This window comes from Brienomyrus brachyistius, chromosome 11, assembly GCF_023856365.1.
Source record: "Brienomyrus brachyistius isolate T26 chromosome 11, BBRACH_0.4, whole genome shotgun sequence".
NCBI classification, from domain to species: Eukaryota; Metazoa; Chordata; class Actinopteri; order Osteoglossiformes; family Mormyridae; genus Brienomyrus; species Brienomyrus brachyistius.
Genome location: NC_064543.1, coordinates 23,015,964 through 23,035,636, shown reverse-complemented (window position 1 = coordinate 23,035,636; position 19,673 = coordinate 23,015,964). Strand labels below are relative to the sequence as shown.

At 39.9% G+C, this 19,673-nt stretch overlaps 1 protein-coding gene across 3 annotated transcripts; it reads left to right on the top strand.

The window, feature by feature from the left end:
• Positions 1-4,820: 4,820 nt before the first annotated feature.
• On the top strand, positions 4,821-19,343 carry LOC125704260 (L-lactate dehydrogenase B chain-like). Of its 3 annotated transcripts, XM_048969690.1 has the most exons (9): positions 4,821-4,959; positions 5,142-5,307; positions 5,868-6,004; positions 6,259-6,376; positions 6,951-7,124; positions 14,916-15,089; positions 15,704-15,821; positions 16,172-16,295; positions 16,816-19,343. In XM_048969690.1, exons 3-9 carry the CDS (start codon positions 5,876-5,878, stop codon positions 16,978-16,980), a joined length of 1,002 nt encoding a protein of 333 aa, XP_048825647.1. In that variant the 5' UTR covers positions 4,821-4,959; positions 5,142-5,307; positions 5,868-5,875; the 3' UTR covers positions 16,981-19,343. The 3 variants fall into 3 exon arrangements, with proteins under 3 accessions (XP_048825647.1, XP_048825646.1, XP_048825645.1); XM_048969689.1 differs by lacking the exon at positions 5,142-5,307; XM_048969688.1 differs by having other exon boundaries at positions 4,821-5,307.
• The last annotated feature ends 330 nt before the right edge of the window (positions 19,344-19,673 follow it).

The following is a 19,673-nucleotide window of genomic DNA, read 5'->3' as shown; positions in this document are numbered from 1 at the left end:
TGTGCCATATAATTAACATAAATATTACATGAATTCCAAATAAATAGTTTTTGCCATGAAATAATGCGGCGTTTTACTGTGTAGTTAAGTTGGCAATATAAAATAGAAAATGGGTTGTAACATAAAATACTAATTTATTCCAGATAAGTTCCCTTAAAATGACATATAAAGGTTGTGCCATGAAATGAGTACTTTACTGTACAATTTCAGTAAGTATGTAATATAAAACATTTATTCTAAAATTCCTTTGAAATGTTGTCTAAATAAAAGTTTAGCCATGATATTACTATATTATTGTGAAATTAACAGTCTAATGTAATGATTTCACTTCTAATTCGTATGAAAAAAGGATTTGCCATTAAGCAAAGTGGCTCATTTTGAACTGGGTTATACTACCAATAAAATCTGCAATCTAAAATCTTAATACATTAAACAAATAGCACAACAATTAGTCAATGCCATTTAACAGAGAAATTCTATCAGCTATGCTTGTCATACACAGTATGTTACTCAAAACATACTTTAGTACTAGGTTTGTTAAGACCTCAGTGACTTTTGGATATATAAAACTACCTTACTAAAAAAATATCTACAGAAAAAACACATATATTGATAGTTAAAATGATGGGAAAATAGGCCACAGGTTTAAAAATTCCTGAAATAAGTAGGAGGAAACTGAACAGAATCGATAGTTCAGCTACATACAAAGGTGGCAGTGTGGGTTAAATAATGTGCTTGAAGAAAATGATCAGGGTTGATCTGCTTCCTCCCACGGTCCATAAGCAGACTGGAGTCCAAAGTTCTGAATAATCCATAGACATAAAAGTGGCCTTAAGTAAGTGAGCAAGCAGTCATGTTTCTAATGTGTTGTCTTCCTGTAGCTGTTGAGGCAACGGCAGAAGTATGTGAACATCGAGGGTTCTGCCAAGTCGGGTGGAATGACTTACTGCAATGGATCCCTGGACCTAATCATTTCATTTACACTAAAATCAAGGAGGAACAGGGCCAATGAGCTACGACGACCGGCATATCTATGACTATGAAAAGCTCTGAATTACTTTTCACAAACACCATTACAAATAAAAATTTGGAGCAACTTTTAGTATTTTAAGTTTCACTTAAATTTTTACAATGGAAAGCTCTGTAGGGTGGATTGCAAAGTTACTGGTTCATTGATGTAAGCATTGCTAAATAACTGTTGCCCAACCAACTGTTCCGTGCACAGAAGAACAAACACAAATCCTGTGAGTGAGTGAATGACCTGAACTTGCCGCTTTCTGCCTCTGGCCACATGGTGCACATGGTGAAAAATTATCTTCCAATTGATATATGATTATATGATGTGTTGATTTAGACTCTTCTAGTAGTTGGAGTATTGTTGTATCGCCTACGGTAACATTCCAAAAAAAATATTAGTTATAGTTGTGAATATTAAAACTGATTAGCCCAATTCTATTTAATTTTAATACTCAGCTGTGGTACAAACAGTATTACTAAATCTCTACTGGCAGATACTGATTACTAACTTTTGGGTGTCATAAAATGCCTCATTAATATTTTAGGCGCACCACTAATCTGCCTACCAAATTGTGTGCATAAATAAACTTCGGTACCGAAAATTTGGTGTTCGGCCAAATGTTTCACCTGCCATCTGAAGCTCTCCTGATTATTGCACATGTGCAATATAATATCGATATGATGGCGCCCAGCCCTACAACAGAAGGAACTAAACTTCTGTCAGACTAAAATAGTGTAGCGCAGAGGTACCGGCAGGCAGCATGGCATGTTGGACTGATGCCAGTTGTAAATAGTTTGCAGTAATTGCTTGTGTTGTTGTAAATGTGTTGTGTGTTATGTCATGTATATTGGTTATTGTTTATTGTTGTACGTAGTGTGTGTGTATGTGTGCATGCGCTCACCGTGTACATGAGTAGTAAACGGAATGATGAGCACGGTGGGCAGTGCGAGTGTGTGTTAGCAGTGGTATAGGTGTAATAAACGCCATCTGGTGATTAAACCCTGAACTCTCTCTGCTGTGGAAATATTGAGAGCATGACTCAGTGACCCACTATTACAATGGTGTCAGAAGTGGGATTGGAGATATGATGATCTCCAATACATCAAGCAAGGTTTCCAGCAGCCATGGTGAGAAACACCCAAAAACCACAAGGCGTCGCTGGGAGGCGAGCAGCCTGCCTTCCCAAGAAGACCGGATGGTGCCAGCGCTGTTTGCCCGCTTCACCTGCCGGCAGAGCAAGCAGAAGCAAGCGCACAGGCACAAAAGAGAGCAAGGCCGGTGGTAAAACTCCTGCACTATAGAGGGAAGATGCCCTTGGATACTTTGTTGCTCCAAGTGCTCCTAGTTGTCCAGCACAACGGCTGGAGCGAGGAAGAGACGGCGGTGCACCTGACCTTGGTGCAAGAGGAGGATGCGCTCCAGGCTCTCCTTAGCTTGGCCCCCAGAGAGCAGCAAAATCTTTATTCAGGCACTAACACTGGGGCAGCTGCACCAGCACATCCAATTGCGAGCACCGGCTGAGGCTCTAGCAGAGGCAGAGAGGGCCGCGGAAATCCTGTCCCCATCAGTAACATCAACCCTAACCCTAACCCTAACCCTAACCCCGCCATACGGAAGCTGCATCTGTGCGCCCCTGGGCCGATAGAGTGAGGAGGAACAGCACGTGCGTGCGACTGGCTCAGAGTCAAGGCGGAGGCGCCGCCCACCAGCAGCTGCCTCCTGCTACCGCTGCGGAGAGCTTGGGCACTTTGCTCATGACTGCCCCGCTCCAGCACCATGCTCCTGTCCCGAAGAGCAACAGGGAAACGCCGGGTGGGTGGCGCTGTAAAGGGGGCACCACCCACAATGCACACCAATCAAACCTCAACAACTGCACTTAGAGTGGGCCGGCTTGGCGAGGCTGCGGGGCTGTACATCGACTGCCTGGTAGCAGAAACACCCTGCCAAGCCCTGGTGGACACGGGATCCACCATCACCCTGATACGCTCAGGCGTGCTACCAGGCACCAGCGAGGCTGTGCCAATCGCCTGGTGAACAACTGATGTACAGTTAACATCAGTTATTGGCGTGCTCACAGCCATGAGGGGGAAGAGGCGGTTGTGCATCCAAGTGGCCAGACGCACCGTAGTGCAGGAAGTCTGGCTTGCCGACATCGCCGACCCCTGCATCATTGGGCTGGACCTGCTGACTCGACTAGGGGACTCCACCGATGTTCTAGGTGCAGCCCTCCACCTCGGCGCAGATGTGGTGCCCCTTCAGCACGACAGTGGCTGCCAGCAGCGGAGAGTGAGGAAGACCGCTCACCGTGGGGAGGGGGCAGCCCGCAGCACCTGGAAAAGTACTGCAATACTGACACTGCCCCAAGCGCTGTCCCGATCACGGAACACAGCAACATCGCTGCAGGGACATCTCCCAGGACAGTGCAAGCTGTACAAGAAGTGAGGCAGCGTAGTTGCCGGGATCTGACACGCTACCTGGGCCACGTCGTCAATGCGGAAGGCATGGCCACTGATCCCGAAAAGACGGTAGTGGCCGGGAACCATTACGTACTCATGGCTACGGACTACTTTGTGAAGTGGACCAAGGCATATGCGGTTCCCGACCAGAGCACCACCCCACCGCCACTAAACTCCTTAAGGAGTTCTTTTGCAGGTTCGGGGTCTCCGAGAAGTTGCACTGTGACCAGGGGAGGAACTTTGAGGCGCAGGTGTTCTGTGATGTTTGCTGGCGGCTGGGGATTGTGAAAACTCACAGCACCCCCTATCACCCACAGAGCGATGGGCTGCTGGAGCAGTTTCACCATACCCTAACCGCACAGCTAGCGATCCTCATAGGCGAGCACCAGTGTGACTGGGACACCCACCTTCCCCTGGTTCGGTGGGCATATCGCGCAGCAGTGCAGGAGAGCACTGGCTGCACCCCCGTCGCCCTCATGTTTGGCCGTGAGCTGCGGATCCCGGTGGAGCTGGTGTTCGGCTCACCCACTGAGCCGGAGCTGCTGGCGACAACGGGATTGGACTACCTGTGGCAGCTTCAGGATCATGTTCGCGTTTAATTCAGTTCATAAAATGATACTGCTATTAACTTATATGGTGAATGTTTTGATTTTAAAATGAGGGTTTCGCTAACATTGCCAAGACTGGCTGCTGTGACGTTTCATGTTTCATGTTTCATGTGGCTATTACTGAAAGCCAACAGGGACTTTAATAAACCAAATGCTTAAAATAATGTCTAGGAATTAGAGGATGCTTTTCACTCCAGATATTTTTGTCATATTTTATTTCATTTATTTTACGTTTGCCTGGAATACCATTTCTTTTATTCTATTCATCTATTGGTTCTGTGCTGCCTGACTTGAACAGCGTTATGGGGGAGGAACAAAAACAAATATGTACAAATTCGTTAGGCCTACTTAGCATTGGACAAATGTTAGGTGAAGAAGAAACCTTCTGCAAGCAGGAGAGAAAATTTTAGGAATCACACATAAGAATGGTAATCCTTCCCTCTACTATAAGTAGCTTTAGATGAAAGCATCAGATAAGTGAATAAAATTTAAATATTGAATTATTTTCGGCATCGTTACTACTACGCATTCGAAGGAAGCATCCGCTCACAATTTCAGTATGAACAGAACTGGACGCGCCACTCTTGTCTGCTGTAGCGTCAGCAGCTGTGCGCGTCCCTTCAGTTTCGAAGGATCGGCTCCGATCCGCCGCCTTCACCGCTACAACCACGCCCCATTTACCTTTCTTACGCCCTAAATGCAACTTATGTTTATGATTCATCTTTTCTGTATAAACAGGTATAACCACTGAACCCATTGCGATGAACTGTGTCCGTGAGCATTTGCAGAGTGTACAGTAGTACCATTATCTCCCAGTTTTTCCCCGAATCTCCTTCAGAGTTGATCCGTGTGCGAGCGATTCCCGATCACCTGCCCGGTAAGCGTGAATCCCACTCCCGCTGTAAGTGTGATTCTCCGCTTTTCAGTGTCTGCACGTATGCCTGCCTTCGACCCCCCTAGTAGAGACCAATCGGCTTTTTTCGACTCAGTCTCATTACTGGGTTCAACGTGGATTTATTGCCACAAGTAACAAATTACTCTTGTGTTCTGAGTCAACAGGATTATAAAATATTAACAAGGGCTTGTAAACTTCGAAGCCTCTATATCAGCTTGCTGGTTCTCACTAAAAGGACTTGACAATTTCCCCTGTGGTTATTTGAGAAAAAAAACCAATTTCAGAGCCATTATTTTAAAACCTTCAGGATCTGAATTTCAACAAAACGTGGTAAGTATTTTTTATTAAATGCATGCTCTTCTAAACAGGTAATATTACACAGTATCAATACGTTTACCGTAAGACAAACTAATATAATATAATACTAGAATAATTCATAATCACGATATTTAGCGGTTTATCACTGGGTTATAATTAATATTTAACAAGTAGTATCGTAATATAATGTAATGCCAAATCTGTTATGAAAGTTACTGGTATCTTGTTGGATGGCTAGAAGAACACTGTTTCACTTCTCAAACCTGCCTTCAGGGGCACCGCAGCCATTCCATGTATTCATTAAATTTCACTACCAATTCACTTAACTAGTTAAATACTTGATTAGGTATTGATTAACTAAACGTGGTATGCTACTGTCCGAGTCAACAAATACGTGAGCATTGTTACTGCAAATACTGGGGTGTCTTTAGGAGAGGTTTTGAAATGGCTAAGCTGAGACAGTTTAACATACATATCACAGTTTTACACCAGCATGGAGCTCATTTGAACCTATTTTTCCTTGACTGTCTAAAATGTTTGCATTGTACTCTGCTTACTTTGTTCATATACAGAGGAGACAATGGCTACTGTGAAAGAGAAACTCTTGCTGGAGATAAACCCGGGCCGGGAGCCAGGAATAACCAGCAAGGTGACCGTAGTGGGGGTGGGTAAGGTGGGCATGGCATGTGCTTTCAGCATCCTCCAGGCGGTGAGTAGAGAGAACTTTTTATGAATCTACAAAGCATCTTTATTGCATGTTTCTGCTATTACTTTGTTTAGCCATAGGTCATGTAATGCTTTAAGTAATGCATGAAAACATGCCTTTTTTAAATGCATTTACTACTATGGATGACATATTATTAGTGAATGATTCCAGTTACCAGCATACAATTGCTATAGATATACTATGATATTCTTTTATGTCAGTGTATGCGATATAGCGATAACGCTATGCTTATTTAGAACATTGCTGATTGTGTCACCCTGATTGACATGATGGGGGACAAAGTACAAGGGGAGGTGATGGATCTGCAGCATGGCAGCCTCTTCCTGAAAACTCCAAAGATCACAGCAGCAAAGGGTAAGAGAGATAGGTGACATTCACATTCGTAATCACAGGCTGACACTTCACCCACTACCCTTGGTCCCATGTGCTTTGTCCATAGGAACTCAGGGGTGAAATCCTGTAGAAACAAGGGTTTTGTGAAAGCATTTCATATATGAGAAAACTAAGTTTTTTTTAACAAGTTAGTTCTTATTTTTAAATATCATTTTAGCTGTCTCCTTCATATGTCTAAATGTTAAAACAGATCAAATTATGATACAAAACTGGACAAGCCAAGCAATGGGATATTATACTCAAATGCCAGTCGTTTTTTCAGGTGTTATTCATCTTGGCAGATATTTTATGTCAGTGATACATATTTGTGTGTGAGACTAATATCGTATTACAATATGTTACTCAATGGAACACGTAAAAGCAAGTCAGTGTCACATGCAAACATGTGTCCTTGAGAAATGTTATATTTGTAAGTAGCAGGGAGAGAGATATGCTCAGATTTTCTACTAGAACTAAAGACTTTTCATATGGACTTGTCCTCCCTGACTTCGCAAGATCTGAAATTGTCTGCTTCGTGTGTTGCTCCCTTTCACAGACTACTCGGAGACTGCCAACTCCAAGCTCTGTGTCATCACAGCAGGGGTGCGTCAGAGGGTAGGAGAGAGTCGCCTGGACCTAGTTCACAGGAATGTGGAGGTATTCAAACAGATCATCCCTCAGCTGGTTCAGCACAGTCCTGAGGCCATCCTCCTCGTCGTTTCCAATCCAGGTGACCTCCTATGACTGTTTTTCAAATGTGTGTTTGTATATACTATATGGCAAAATATGTGGACACTCCTATTAATTAGAAGAATTGTCAAACCCATTACTGACGTGTGTTTAATTAAGCACACAGTCATGCAATCTTCTATAACAAACATTAGCAGCAGGGTGGTTATACAGAACAGGTTAGTGACTTTCCATCTGGCACCATCATGAGAGGCCATCCTTCCAAAAATTCAGTCCGTCACATTTCTGCCCTGCTAGAGTTGCCCATATCAACCAAAAGTGAAGTGATCATGAAGGTCACAACATCTAGGAGCGCGTTCAGTTGTGATGTGGCAGCCGCCCAAGCTCTCAGAAAAATACTTGCTCACCCAACATTAGTACCCAACCTGAAATGTAGCACATCTCATCAGCAACGTTCCAACAACAGAGCTCTCAAAATTTCTAAATCCCTTGTAGCCCTTTGGACAGGCATTCCTCAGATTTTGGTAGTCTGCAATTCATTTTGACAAGAACAAATAAAAAAAATGTAAATGTATTTGACAAACCAATAAAAACATTTAAGAAGCACAAATTAAGATCATGCATAAATCAACCAATCAAGTCATAATCAAGCATAAATTTTTGTTCTGTCAATGCACTGAAACTTCAATATAATATATAGGTTTGTCCACTATTTGTGCAAAGCAGTTTTGATCTCAGTTTTTCTGTTGCACTACTGTGTGTGGTGTGCTGTTGTGGCAGAGAACTCGACTCGTACCTTTTCTGATTAAAGTTATGGTTTGCAATATTTTGGGCAATTGCCCTGAGCCAACATCTCCGTGCACTGTCAGTTATGGTGATAGAGACCTCTGAGCACATTACTGCAACAAGTTAAATCATATAGGGACTAGCAGTCATATTCAATATACAACATATGGTTATGTGACAATGTTATACTGAAACAAAATAAAGAACGATTAAAGCAAATTAAATGAGAAAATGGATATTACTAGATGTAACATATGTACACTGAAAAGCAAAATGGTTGTGAGTCTCCCGCTGTCAATTATGAGGATATCATCTGGTTTTTAAAAAAGTGACTAAAAATATGGAGGTATACTTTTTTCTGGTTGGGTACAAATCCCCGATGAATTTAAAATGATGAAATATTTTGGTTTATTCAAGTATAAATTTCATGCTTATTACTAATCATTTATTAAATTTTGGTTATCATATTATTTCCACTGCGATGGGCTGGCCCCCCATCCTGGGTTGTTCCCTGCCTCATGCCCATTGCTTCCGGGATAGGCTCCGGACCCCCCGCGACCCAATAGGATAAGCGGTTTGGAAACTGGATGGATGGATGGATGGATGGATATTATTTCCATCATATAATTGCAATGTTAAGTAATAACTTGTGCTTGTTATAATTATTACAATAAATCTGTCCTGGTCGCACATATGTCAAGTCAAGGGTGGTGATGCTAAGATTATACAATTCCTTGGACACTATTGTGTGCAGGTTTGGTCACCATACCTTAAGAAGGACATTGCTGCCTTGGAAAAGGTGCAACGTAAGGCTACGAGAATGAATCCTGGTCTTAGAGAAATGTCTTATGAGGAGAGGTTAGCTGAGATGAATCTGTTTAACCTCCAGCAAAGGAGACTAAGGGGGGACATGATCCAGGTATATAAGATTGAAACAGGTCTGGATGCAAATATTAGTTTAAATACTAGAACTTTTGGCCATAGGTGGAAATTAGTGGGAGAACATTTTAAAATGAATTTGAGGAAGCACTTCTTTACACAGCGTGTAGTTAGAGTATAGAATAGTCTTCCTACTAGTGTAACATAAGCTAAAACCCTGGGTTCCTTTAAATCAGAGCTGGATAAGATTTGAACAACTCTGAGCTATTAGTTAAGTTCTCACCAAACAAGCTTTATGGGCCGAATGGCCTCCTCTCGTTTGTAAATGTGAATATGTTTTAAAGGTAACTTATTGATTGATTTATTTTATCCTTGGATGTGCAGCTTTCATTTGGCTGCAGGGGCTGTCTGATGAGTTATTTCTTATTGCTTTCCTCTCTTAATGTTGCTGATGCTGACAGACTCCTGTGTCCTGTATTTACTATTAGTGCCTGGTCAATGTTACCTGTTATATATAGTAGCTGGCTTGCCTAACGGGAACAGATAAGAATGGCCTTTAGGATGTTGTGATCTCGTATTTTTAACAACAAACAATAATTTTATGTAATCAGCTTACAAAATTACTTGTATTTGCATTAGGTTACATCAGTCGCCACAACCATAATCCGAATGGAGATTACGAAATAGAGCAGTGTTAGCATGCTAACAAAAACTAAATCAATGTTCACCAACTAATGAAGATCAGTACTGTTATCCACAGAACCAAACACATAGAAACACTAGTAATTTAATTGTTATTCTCACCAGTTACAAAGTGATCTCTGCAAACTCTGCTGCTGTTCAGGTTCTTCTACGTATGATCTGCTTTTGAGATGCTGTGTAACTATATTGTTGGCGACACTAACTGTATCTCTTCTCTTTGGATTGCTGTTTTTTCGAGAATCCAAAAGGATCCTTTACTTTTACCTCAAACAGTGTTGTAGTTGCAGCTCACAATAGCACACCTGGCCAGGACCAAACTGGCAAACGAGCACAGACACTACACATTACTATGGCACCAGACGGGAAACTACGCATCGATATGGCGCGTGACAGCCTTTGCTTCGTGTGGATGGTACAGTGTGATGTGTAGCTGTTTCTGGGGAGATGCACGTCAGGCCACGGTGTATCGTACAGCGTAAGCTATGCAGATACGCATTGATTCTACGTACAAGTATAAATCGTGTTATCAGTGTACACTTCCTGTCAGACAAACCATCACCATGATCAATAACTCATTTGTTCTCTGGTCAAAATTTTTCCTCCAAGTACCAAGTCAAAAAAGCAGAAAAGACGAATAAAGGAGGGAATTTTATTTCACTTAGGGGATCATTTCTGTGCATGTTCTCCCCATGTCGTCGTGGGGTTTCCTCCAGGTACTCCGGTTTCCCCCCACAGTCCAAAAACATGCTGAGGCTAATTGGAGTTACTAAATTGCCCCTAGGTGTGCATGTGTGAGTGAATGGTGTGTGAGTGTGCCCTGTGATGGGCTGGCCCCCCATCCTGGGTCGTTCCCTGCCTCGTGCCCATAGCTTCCGGGATAGGCTCCGGACCCCCCGCGACCCAGTAGGATAAGTGGTTTGGAAAATGGATGGATGGAACATTTCTGATCGCCTGTCTGGCAGGGTGTTGTTACATTTTGGTAGCCCAGTGCACAAACTTCATTGTTATAACAGATACCTTCATAACATATTAGGTTTTCAACAAACAAACAAAATGTATATCTTCTCATGGTAAAATAAACCTACCATTGAAATTTTTGACTTTTAATTTTTTATAAGTGGGTAAACTTAGGAAATTCGACAGGGGGTCAAATAATTATTTCTCTCACTGTACATTGTACACCAGTTTGGTTACTCTGCTGATCTGCAAGGCAAGGGAGACCTGGCAGTCGTTTAGCTAGACCTCAGTAACGCCTATGAATCCATTTCACATAAACCTGTGGCAGCAGCATTGTCAGTAAACTATGTTCCAGAAAGGATCAAAGACTTCATAATGGATTATTAGAATAGTTTCAGTTTGAGGATCACCTCTGGGACAACAACTGCATGACATCACCTATAGAATGGTATGATCACTGGATGTACCATATCAGTGTCCTTGTTTTTGGGACCGTAAAATTTGGGCCCATCTAGGCAGAAGTCCAGGACCAATTTTTAATCCCAGTCCAGCCCTGGACTGATTACATTGGCAAGAATGAGTTTCAAACCAATCAATACCAGGTCCTTGGTCCTGAAGAAGGGAAGAGTGCCCTGTGTTTGTGGTACTGATTTCTGGCTTATTGTATGTATGCCTCCATTTGGCAAAATAAACCAGGTAACATTAGTATGTATATGTGTACACACACACACACACACACACACACACACACACACACACACACACACACACACACACACACACACACACATACATAAGGATAGGTATACCCTACATGTGCGTGTGTGTATGTGTATATGTGTGTGTGTTTGAGTGTGCATGCATGTGTATGTGTGTGTGTATATGTGGATTAGATTTATATTACATTGTGGGGAACAAATGTTCCACAATGTAATAATAAGCAGTTTTTCAGGTACCATTTTTCAGGTCCCCACAAAGATCTGTGAATGCGATCAAAAAAGTAAAAATGCCAAAAGTCTAATATTTTGTTTGGTTACATAGGGTTAAGGTTAGGTGCTGGATAGTGGTTAAGGTTTTCACATTGTGATTAGAGTTTTCCACATAGAAATTAATGGAGAATGGAGAATGCCCACAATATTATATTATTACAGACATATGTACGAGTGTGTTTGTGTTTGTTTGTGTGTGCATGCACACTGAAACACACACACACACACACACACACACACACACACACACAAAGTACTCTGCAAAAGTCTTAGGCAGTCAATGGAAATATTTAGAGATATTTGTGTGGGTCTCTGGAAGTGTATATGTGCTCAGAAAAGAAACATAATGAAAATGAAGAGTGACACAAGAAGAACTAACAGGGATTTCTTCTTTTTTCCAAAAAGTGACTGATATCTTGATGCATAGCTAGATCAACAGCGATCCATTTCCCAAACATCATCTCAAGGGCACTTTACCCATTCCATTTCACATCCAAATGAATTTAATTAATTAAAATATATTAATTAAAAAAGTAACTGATGTATTAATTAGTAATATAAGATGTACCAGTGGCTCAGTCAAACATACCTGGGTGTATTGGACAAATCCTGGGGTGTCTTTAGGTGAGATTTTGAAATGGTTAACCTGATATACTTTGACAGACTGTCAAGACTGGTCTTGCCATTTTCAGTGAGTCATATCCCTGTTTGGCCAGCAGATGTCACTGGCCATCCTACCTCCTGTTGTTTCCCAGGTCTGTTCTGTCCCTAGGGTGCTTCCCTGCCACCGCATGGCTGAATGGGCTAAGCAGCTGGCTGAGATCCTAGTTCCCCTACTGTCATGGGTTTGTTAGGATGTTTACAATTTTTGGTTTTTCCCCTTGTTAGTTTTTGTTTTCATGCTATTTTGTAGTGGACTATTTTTTTGTATGTTTCTGGTTATCCTTGTGTGTACATACTTTTGTAATTATTTCACCTGTGTCTCCAGTGTAGTGCTAGTCCCTAGTATTTGGTTACGCTTACCTGTTCCCTAATTTCTTGATTTGTGGTTGATTAGTAATAGCCCTTGTTATCACGTGTATTTTAGTGTCCGGTCTAACCCTGTTCCCCAATGGGTCATTGTGTTTGCTCCCTGTTTTGCTGTGTTTCTTTTATTCTGTGTTTCAGCAGTTGTTTATTCACGTTTCTTGCATGTGGTACCCATAGCTGTTTGATTTTTAGTATTTCTCCATGATTAGTTTAGCCTGCTTAGTTGTTACCTTCCAACCTGTGCAATAAAGGCAGTACCTTTAGTTTCTTGTATTTTTAGTTCAGTTGTGTTGTTTTTGTAAGCTGCAATGTGGATTGTCACTTCTCTTATGCCCCGCCATAACACAGACAGAATATCATAGATGCTGGTATAAAACAACTGTATATTATGTCTGTCGAAGTGTGTTGGCTTAGCCATTTCAAAACCTCTCCTAAAGTCATCCCAGTTTTTGCAGCTTTTTTGCTTTTTCCACCTCATATGGTAAATCAAAACGTCACTGAGTTTTCCAAACCCCAATTAATTAATGAATCGACTGATCAATTAATTAAATTAATTGACTGATTGAGCTATCTCTGAAATGTAAGAAATTCATGGAATGGCTGAGTGATATATGATGCCACCCTGAGGAGAGGTTTGGGAACTGAAGCTGTGTTTAGCCATCCAGCAAGACATTAGTATTTTTTTGGAGAAAGGAGGAAGTTCTTGCCAGTTCTTGTTGTGTTACTTCTAATTTTCATATGTTCTAATAATTTATTTATTTTTTTTGCAAACTCTAACCTGGTTCTTCTCTGTTTTTCATTAATGAAGAGCTTCATCCTTGCTTTATGGGTTTTTAGTCCTGCTTGTAGGAGCCTGATACGATCTGTCCTAGCGGTGCACTTAATGTTTCCCATTCCTTCTGAAGGTCACTTGTCATCCTCTGATTCATGAGAAACTGTCAGATAAGTTGATGGTCATCTCTGGCATTAGATGGTCTTTGGTCATTGTCAGTGTCAGTGCCTCCTGCTTCACCTTTTTCTTGTGAATTTTGAACCTACTAGTATATAAAAGCAGATTTTTTTGGCAGTTTGCTGGTCTGGAGCTGTCAGATGTGTGTTAACATAATGCCAAGGAGGAAAGACATGAGCAATGATCTTAGAGAAGCAATTGTTGCTGTTCATTAATCTGGGAAGGGTTATAAGGTCATTTACAAACATTCTGAACTCTGTCATTCAACAGTGAGAAAGATTATTCACAAGTTTATTATATTCAAGACAGTAGCCAGTCTTCCTAGGAGTGGACATCCCAGCAAGGTCAGACTGGGTATTGCTCAGAGAAATTGCAAACCCCCCAAGAGTTACATCTCAGTCTTTACAGGCCTCAATTAGCATGTTAAATGTTCTTGACAGTTCAATTAGAAAAAGACCAAACAGGTATGGCTTGTTTGAAAGGTTTGCCAGGAGAAAGCCTCTTCTCTCTAAAAAAAAAAAAAACATAGTAGCACAGCTTGGGTTTGTAAAGTTGCATCTAAACAAACCACAAGAATTCTGGAACCATGTCCTTTGGACAGACAAAATCAAAGTGGAGATGCTTGGCCAAGATGTACAGCGCCACATTTGGTGGAATGCTGTGTTTGGTTAACGACACAAACATCGCATGCCAACTGTTGTGCATGGTGGGGGAGGGGTGATGATTTGGGCTTGTTTTGCAGCCACAATACTTGGGCGTCTTGCAGTCATTGAGTCGACCATTGGACTCCTTTGTATACTAAAGTATTGTAGAGTCAACTGTGAGGCCATTTGTCCAACAGCTAAAACTTAGCTGAAACTGGGTAATGCAACAGTACAATGATCTCAAGCACACCAGCAAATCTGCAACAGAATGGCTGAAAAAGAATAGAATCAAGGTGTTTGGCTCAGACAAAGTCCAGAGCTCAACCCGATTGAAATGCTGTGCATAAATGAGTACCTACAAACCTCAAAGAACTGAAAGCAATGTTGTAAGGAAGAGTGGGCCAAAATTCCTCCACAACGATGTGAGAGACTAATAGTCATACAGAAAATGATTACTTCAAGTTGTTGCTGCTACACTTGTGGTTTTACAAGCTATTGAGTCTTGGGGTGTACTTAGTTTTTCACACATGACTTCAGCATTTTGGCATCGTTGATGAATATTGACATGGTACAATCTGTTGTGTTATTTTACACCTGAGGTTGGATTTAAATAATTTTAGAACCTAGTAAAGACCAGATGATTTTTTTATGACCTAACACGGAAAACCATAGAATAGAGAGAGGGTGTACTTTCTTTTTCACATAACTGTATATAATTACCTGTGGCATGGCTATTCAGTCATACAATTTGTAAAAAGCTTGTGTTTTTTATGAACTCAGAAAACCAAGGGTTATATCCTTTGCCTTTTTGTTAAAATAGCATTGAAAGAACATGGGTCACTTTTTAAATCATGGAATAACCTTCTTGCATGTTTGACTCTCTGACATTGGTCTAGTGGACATCCTGACGTACGTGGCCTGGAAGCTGAGCGGCTTCCCCCAACACCGAGTCATTGGAAGTGGCACCAACCTGGACTCTGCCCGATTCCGCTTCCTAATGGCTGAGAAACTGCAGATGAGCCCCAGCAGTGTGCACGGTTACATCATTGGGGAGCATGGCGACTCCAGTGGTTAGTCTCACCTGTGCGCAAAGGGGAGGCAAAGGTGTTCTTCCTATTTTGTTTTGGTATTTTGTATGTTATCCTCTTTGCTATACTTCTAGTTTTCAGATGAAGTGGTTGATCGCTTTAGGTGTCACTTATAGCTAGACAGTTTTAAGGTTTTATCATCTTTACTTACCATTATGAAGAGGTTTGGGTTAGAACCCACAGGAAATGCCTTTTCTTTCCTAGATAAACAACCCTTCCACTTTTTCTCTATAAAGAATATAAACCATCACAGGCAATTTATTACTGCAGCTTATTTGTTTTTAAATAGCTGAACGTTTTAATGGATTTATTCAGATTGTGTAAATCTCTTTTTGAGTACTGTGATATAACATCTCAGGGGGTCTACTACTGGTTACTGCTAGGTTATAAATCAGTTTTCTTGAGTACTACCCTAGAGCCCCACCTACTAGTACATACAACATACAGTAGTACCTGGCTCTCTAAGTTATGTCACTTTGGATAATTTTGTCTTGTACATTTCTACAACTCTGTATTGGATTAGTGGCATGTAAATGGATTATTCATAAATATTCAATATACAGTCACATATTCAAATATTCATTGCTTCCAAACAGTGGCAGTGTGGAGTGGGGCCAATGTGGCAGGGATTGGGCTACAGTCATTAAATCCTGATCTTAAAAGAGGCCAAGACTCTGAGGGCTGGGTAGAAATACACCAAAAAGTTGTCGAGAGGTATAGTACATTTATGTTTCTTATTGATGCAATTAGGTTTGCAACAAAATATACAGCTTTGGAAAATCACTATGTGACCTTTATGCACATTTTTATGCGTCATAAATAGTGTATAAACTAAGTCATTTTTGCCACTGGGCAACTGGAATGACTTGTTTTACTCGAATTGTCATGTGCAGTATGACTATGACTGACTATAGAATTATATATATACTTATTATTCTTACATAATATGTCTCAGACTTTCTTAAAAGATGCACAAATTAAGATCCAAGGCAACCAACGCCCTGTCTATAGATTTTTTGTTGTTTTATTTATTTTATTTTATTTTTTATTATGCTTATATGCAGTGCCTATGAGGTCATCAGACTGAAGGGCTATACCTCCTGGGCAATTGGGTTGAGCGTGTCTCATCTTGCACAGTCCATTCTGAAGAACCTTAAGAATGTACAGCCTATCTCCACATTGGTAAAGGTAGGCTTTCCAGCAAAGTTATGTTTTCAGTCGGTGATTGATTTAGCCATTTTTAAAAAAAACATTGCAATGACTTGCTCAGCAATACAATGAAAACAGAAGACATGATTGGAATGGAAAACTGTGTAAACATTTAGAAAACATAAGCCTATAAGATGTCAGTTCTTGTTCACCGTTATAGTTGTATAAATGATTGTATTTTTCCGGTTTTCTGTAGCTATTGATCCTGCCCTTCACTAAGTAAAACGTGTTTCATATGTCCCTTAGACAACATTAAAATGTACTTAAAAAAGTTTACGCTAAGTTCAGTTACACATTGTCAGTCAATCATCAGTTTCATATAATGAAAACTCAAGATTCATTTAGTTGCAAACCTGTTATATGTCTGCCACTGGTCAAAAACAATGCCAAACAAAAAAATTCAGAATCAAACACTTAAATCTAACTGTAAACAGAAAGCGAAAAAATATGGATCGCATGGGATTAGACAGGATGAGTTCTTGATTGTAAATTTTCCCAGGGCCTGCATGGAATCAAGGAGGAGGTGTTCCTTAGTCTGCCCTGTGTGTTGGGCTCAGCTGGAGTGTGTGGGGTGATCAACCAGCCATTGAAGGAACTGGAGGTCCAGCAGCTGAAACACAGTGCCCAGACCTTGTGGGACCTTCAGAAGAATCTTATCCTTTGACTTGTGACTCATGGAAACCATAATTTGATGAGCAAGAGCATGCAAATCACACAATGACAATCATGCAGGTTTACTTATTCACTTTCAATACCTACTGCTGTGTCAGATGTGTGAATATGACATTATAAAATAGTGATCCTAATTCGTTTTTTCTTTAGGTGTTAAGGTATTCTTTTATTCATAGGTAAGATGGGTTACAATCATTTAATACACAAAATGATGAATCATTTAATTACAAGAGGGACCGTTTAACATAATCTGCATTTAGAATGAACTGTTAACTAATGTGTTTTATAATCACTGGCAGATATAGCTGCGTTGGAGCAATGATTACAATGTGTTTAGTACAATGATTCATACATTCTACTGTTTTTCCATGACTGAAAAATTGCATTGTTATTTTAGGCTGCATTTTAGGTAGTAGAATCAGCACAGCTAACAAAATGTTGCTGTGTGCACTTGTTTTCTGATCTATCAGAATTGTTCCTAATACTGGCCAACAAATTTGGCCAAGTGGCAGGTACCTTAGAAAGGAGCCTTGGCAAGCATCACTACTGATGAGTTTCAGTGAAACCCAAAGGGCAAAAACTATGTGCAAGTAACCAGGTTATGGCATTTGTAAGGAATCAGACACCTGAAATAGCACAAGAAGGGATGCACACAGCTGTACACAAGTATGCATTCACTGCATAAAGTGATACGCATGGCATTTCTTGTCATAATAGCTCATAAGCATACTTATTTTATGTGCAGTTGCTGTGCTATGACAGAAATTACTGTGCGTTTTAACCATTATACCGTAAATGAGGTAAGAATTAGCTGTATAAAGGTTAAAACGTACTGTAATTTACTACATATTCACATGCATATGCATACGATATGTTCAGATACATAAAATATATTTAATTTAAAATATTTCCTTATGGAAAAAAAATGTTTTGTTTTTTTTTAGAATGTTTTTTAATAATGGTTACTAACTCACTAATAATGGTTACTTCACCTTAGTATCAAAGTGGCTCATTGGCAGACCATGGATAACTAAATGACCACAGGTTAAATGCTGAATGGGTTACTGTAGAACAGGTTTACTGTGTTACATGTTCCTCCACATGTCCTCACTGAAAAGAACAGAATTTCCACATCTTTCATGAATTCCTGCCAAAATTGTTGTTTTCTCCTCCTACACAATAAATAAAAACAATGACCCATAGACATAATGTCTATTTTGCTTCACTACCTATGCCTTTGTTTAAAGTAGTATATTACTATATTATATAATTACTTATATATGATATAATCAGATATCACCTCCTTCCTAAATACCACAGATTTACCCCAACTTAAAAATATGGTGGCACTGAAGAGGAAAACACAAAAAAACGAAAACGCTCGCTCTTGAGGTGCAAAACACAAACGCAAAAATGAAAACACGAAAAAACGAAAACGCGCGCTCCTGAGGTGCAAATCAAGCCAGTAAATTGCGGAAATACATCATCGGCTACTTTATGTCTTTGGTATCTCTGTAGTTTCCGGAAGACGTGACAAATGACAGGTGTCATGTGAAATCTCATCTCTGAATATGTTTCATTAGATAAACTGTAGCGATATGTTTTATCCATTATACCCATATATTTAACTCATAGTTTCATTGATTATTATCGTACATAAAATACCTTTTAAAAAGGTGTGCGTTCTATTGATTATTTTAAAAAAGTAGTTCACATTTAGCTGGATATTAAAACTGACGTTTTATTCTGGATATGTTTAATTGCATTATTAATGTATATTTAGCTCAATAGCGATATATTTTGTCGATTATAATTATATATTTTCCTCAATAAGTTGTTTAATGATTATGATCACATATTTAGCGCCATGGCGACATGTTTTATTGACTATTAATCTGCCTACATTAAATATGTTTACGAAGGTTTTAAAAAGGTGTGTTTTATTAATTATATGTTGAAAAGAAATTCATATTTAGTATAACTGGCGTGTTCTGTTATGGTTTAACCAACATTTAAGCAGTTAATGTATATTTTACTTGATAGCGATATGTTTTGTCGATTATAACCGTATATTTAGCTCCATATATAGCAACAAATGCTTGCTTAACCGGCCTGATTTTATTAATTGTTATCTTGAGAAATAGATATTAGAGATTTTGTTTTACTGGTGTACATTTAATTGCAGACTTGTATTACACGTAATCCAGATTTTCATAAACAAACTGAAGCAGTATCTATAAATGTTATATTGCTAAAAGTTTTTATAAAGTCGTGTTTATGGTTATACATCTGTATTGTATTGTCACTCAAGTGTAGGACATCATGATATCACAATAATAAATATTCTTAAATCAGTGTTCAATGCTGTTTATTAATGTGAAGGTTGTTGATTTCAAAACATTTGTAAACCTGTTTTATATATGCTATCCAGCTATATTATGATCAACAAAACATGCCGCTATAGGGCCAAATATACATTATTAATCTAATAAAACATGTCCATGAGACAATTCTTAGCGAGCGAAATATACGGTTATAATCAATAACAAATATAGCTGTCAAGCTAAAAATGCACTAATAATGTATGTCGGATAAACCATAACCATTTTTAATAAATAAAACACACACTCTTTTAAAACTGACGTCGAGCAACGTACGGACCGGAGAAAGAGGAGCAGAAGTCAA

Excerpts from the sequence above, each read along its gene's own strand:
- LOC125704260 (XM_048969689.1), top strand. The coding sequence starts at position 5,876 with ATGGCTACTGTGAAAGAGAAACTCTTGCTGGAGATAAACCCGGGCCGG. Across the intron at positions 7,125-14,915 it reads CCTCGTCGTTTCCAATCCAG|TGGACATCCTGACGTACGTG; the intron begins GTGACCTCCTAT and ends ACATTGGTCTAG. Across the intron at positions 15,822-16,171 it reads CACCAAAAAGTTGTCGAGAG|TGCCTATGAGGTCATCAGAC; the intron begins GTATAGTACATT and ends GCTTATATGCAG.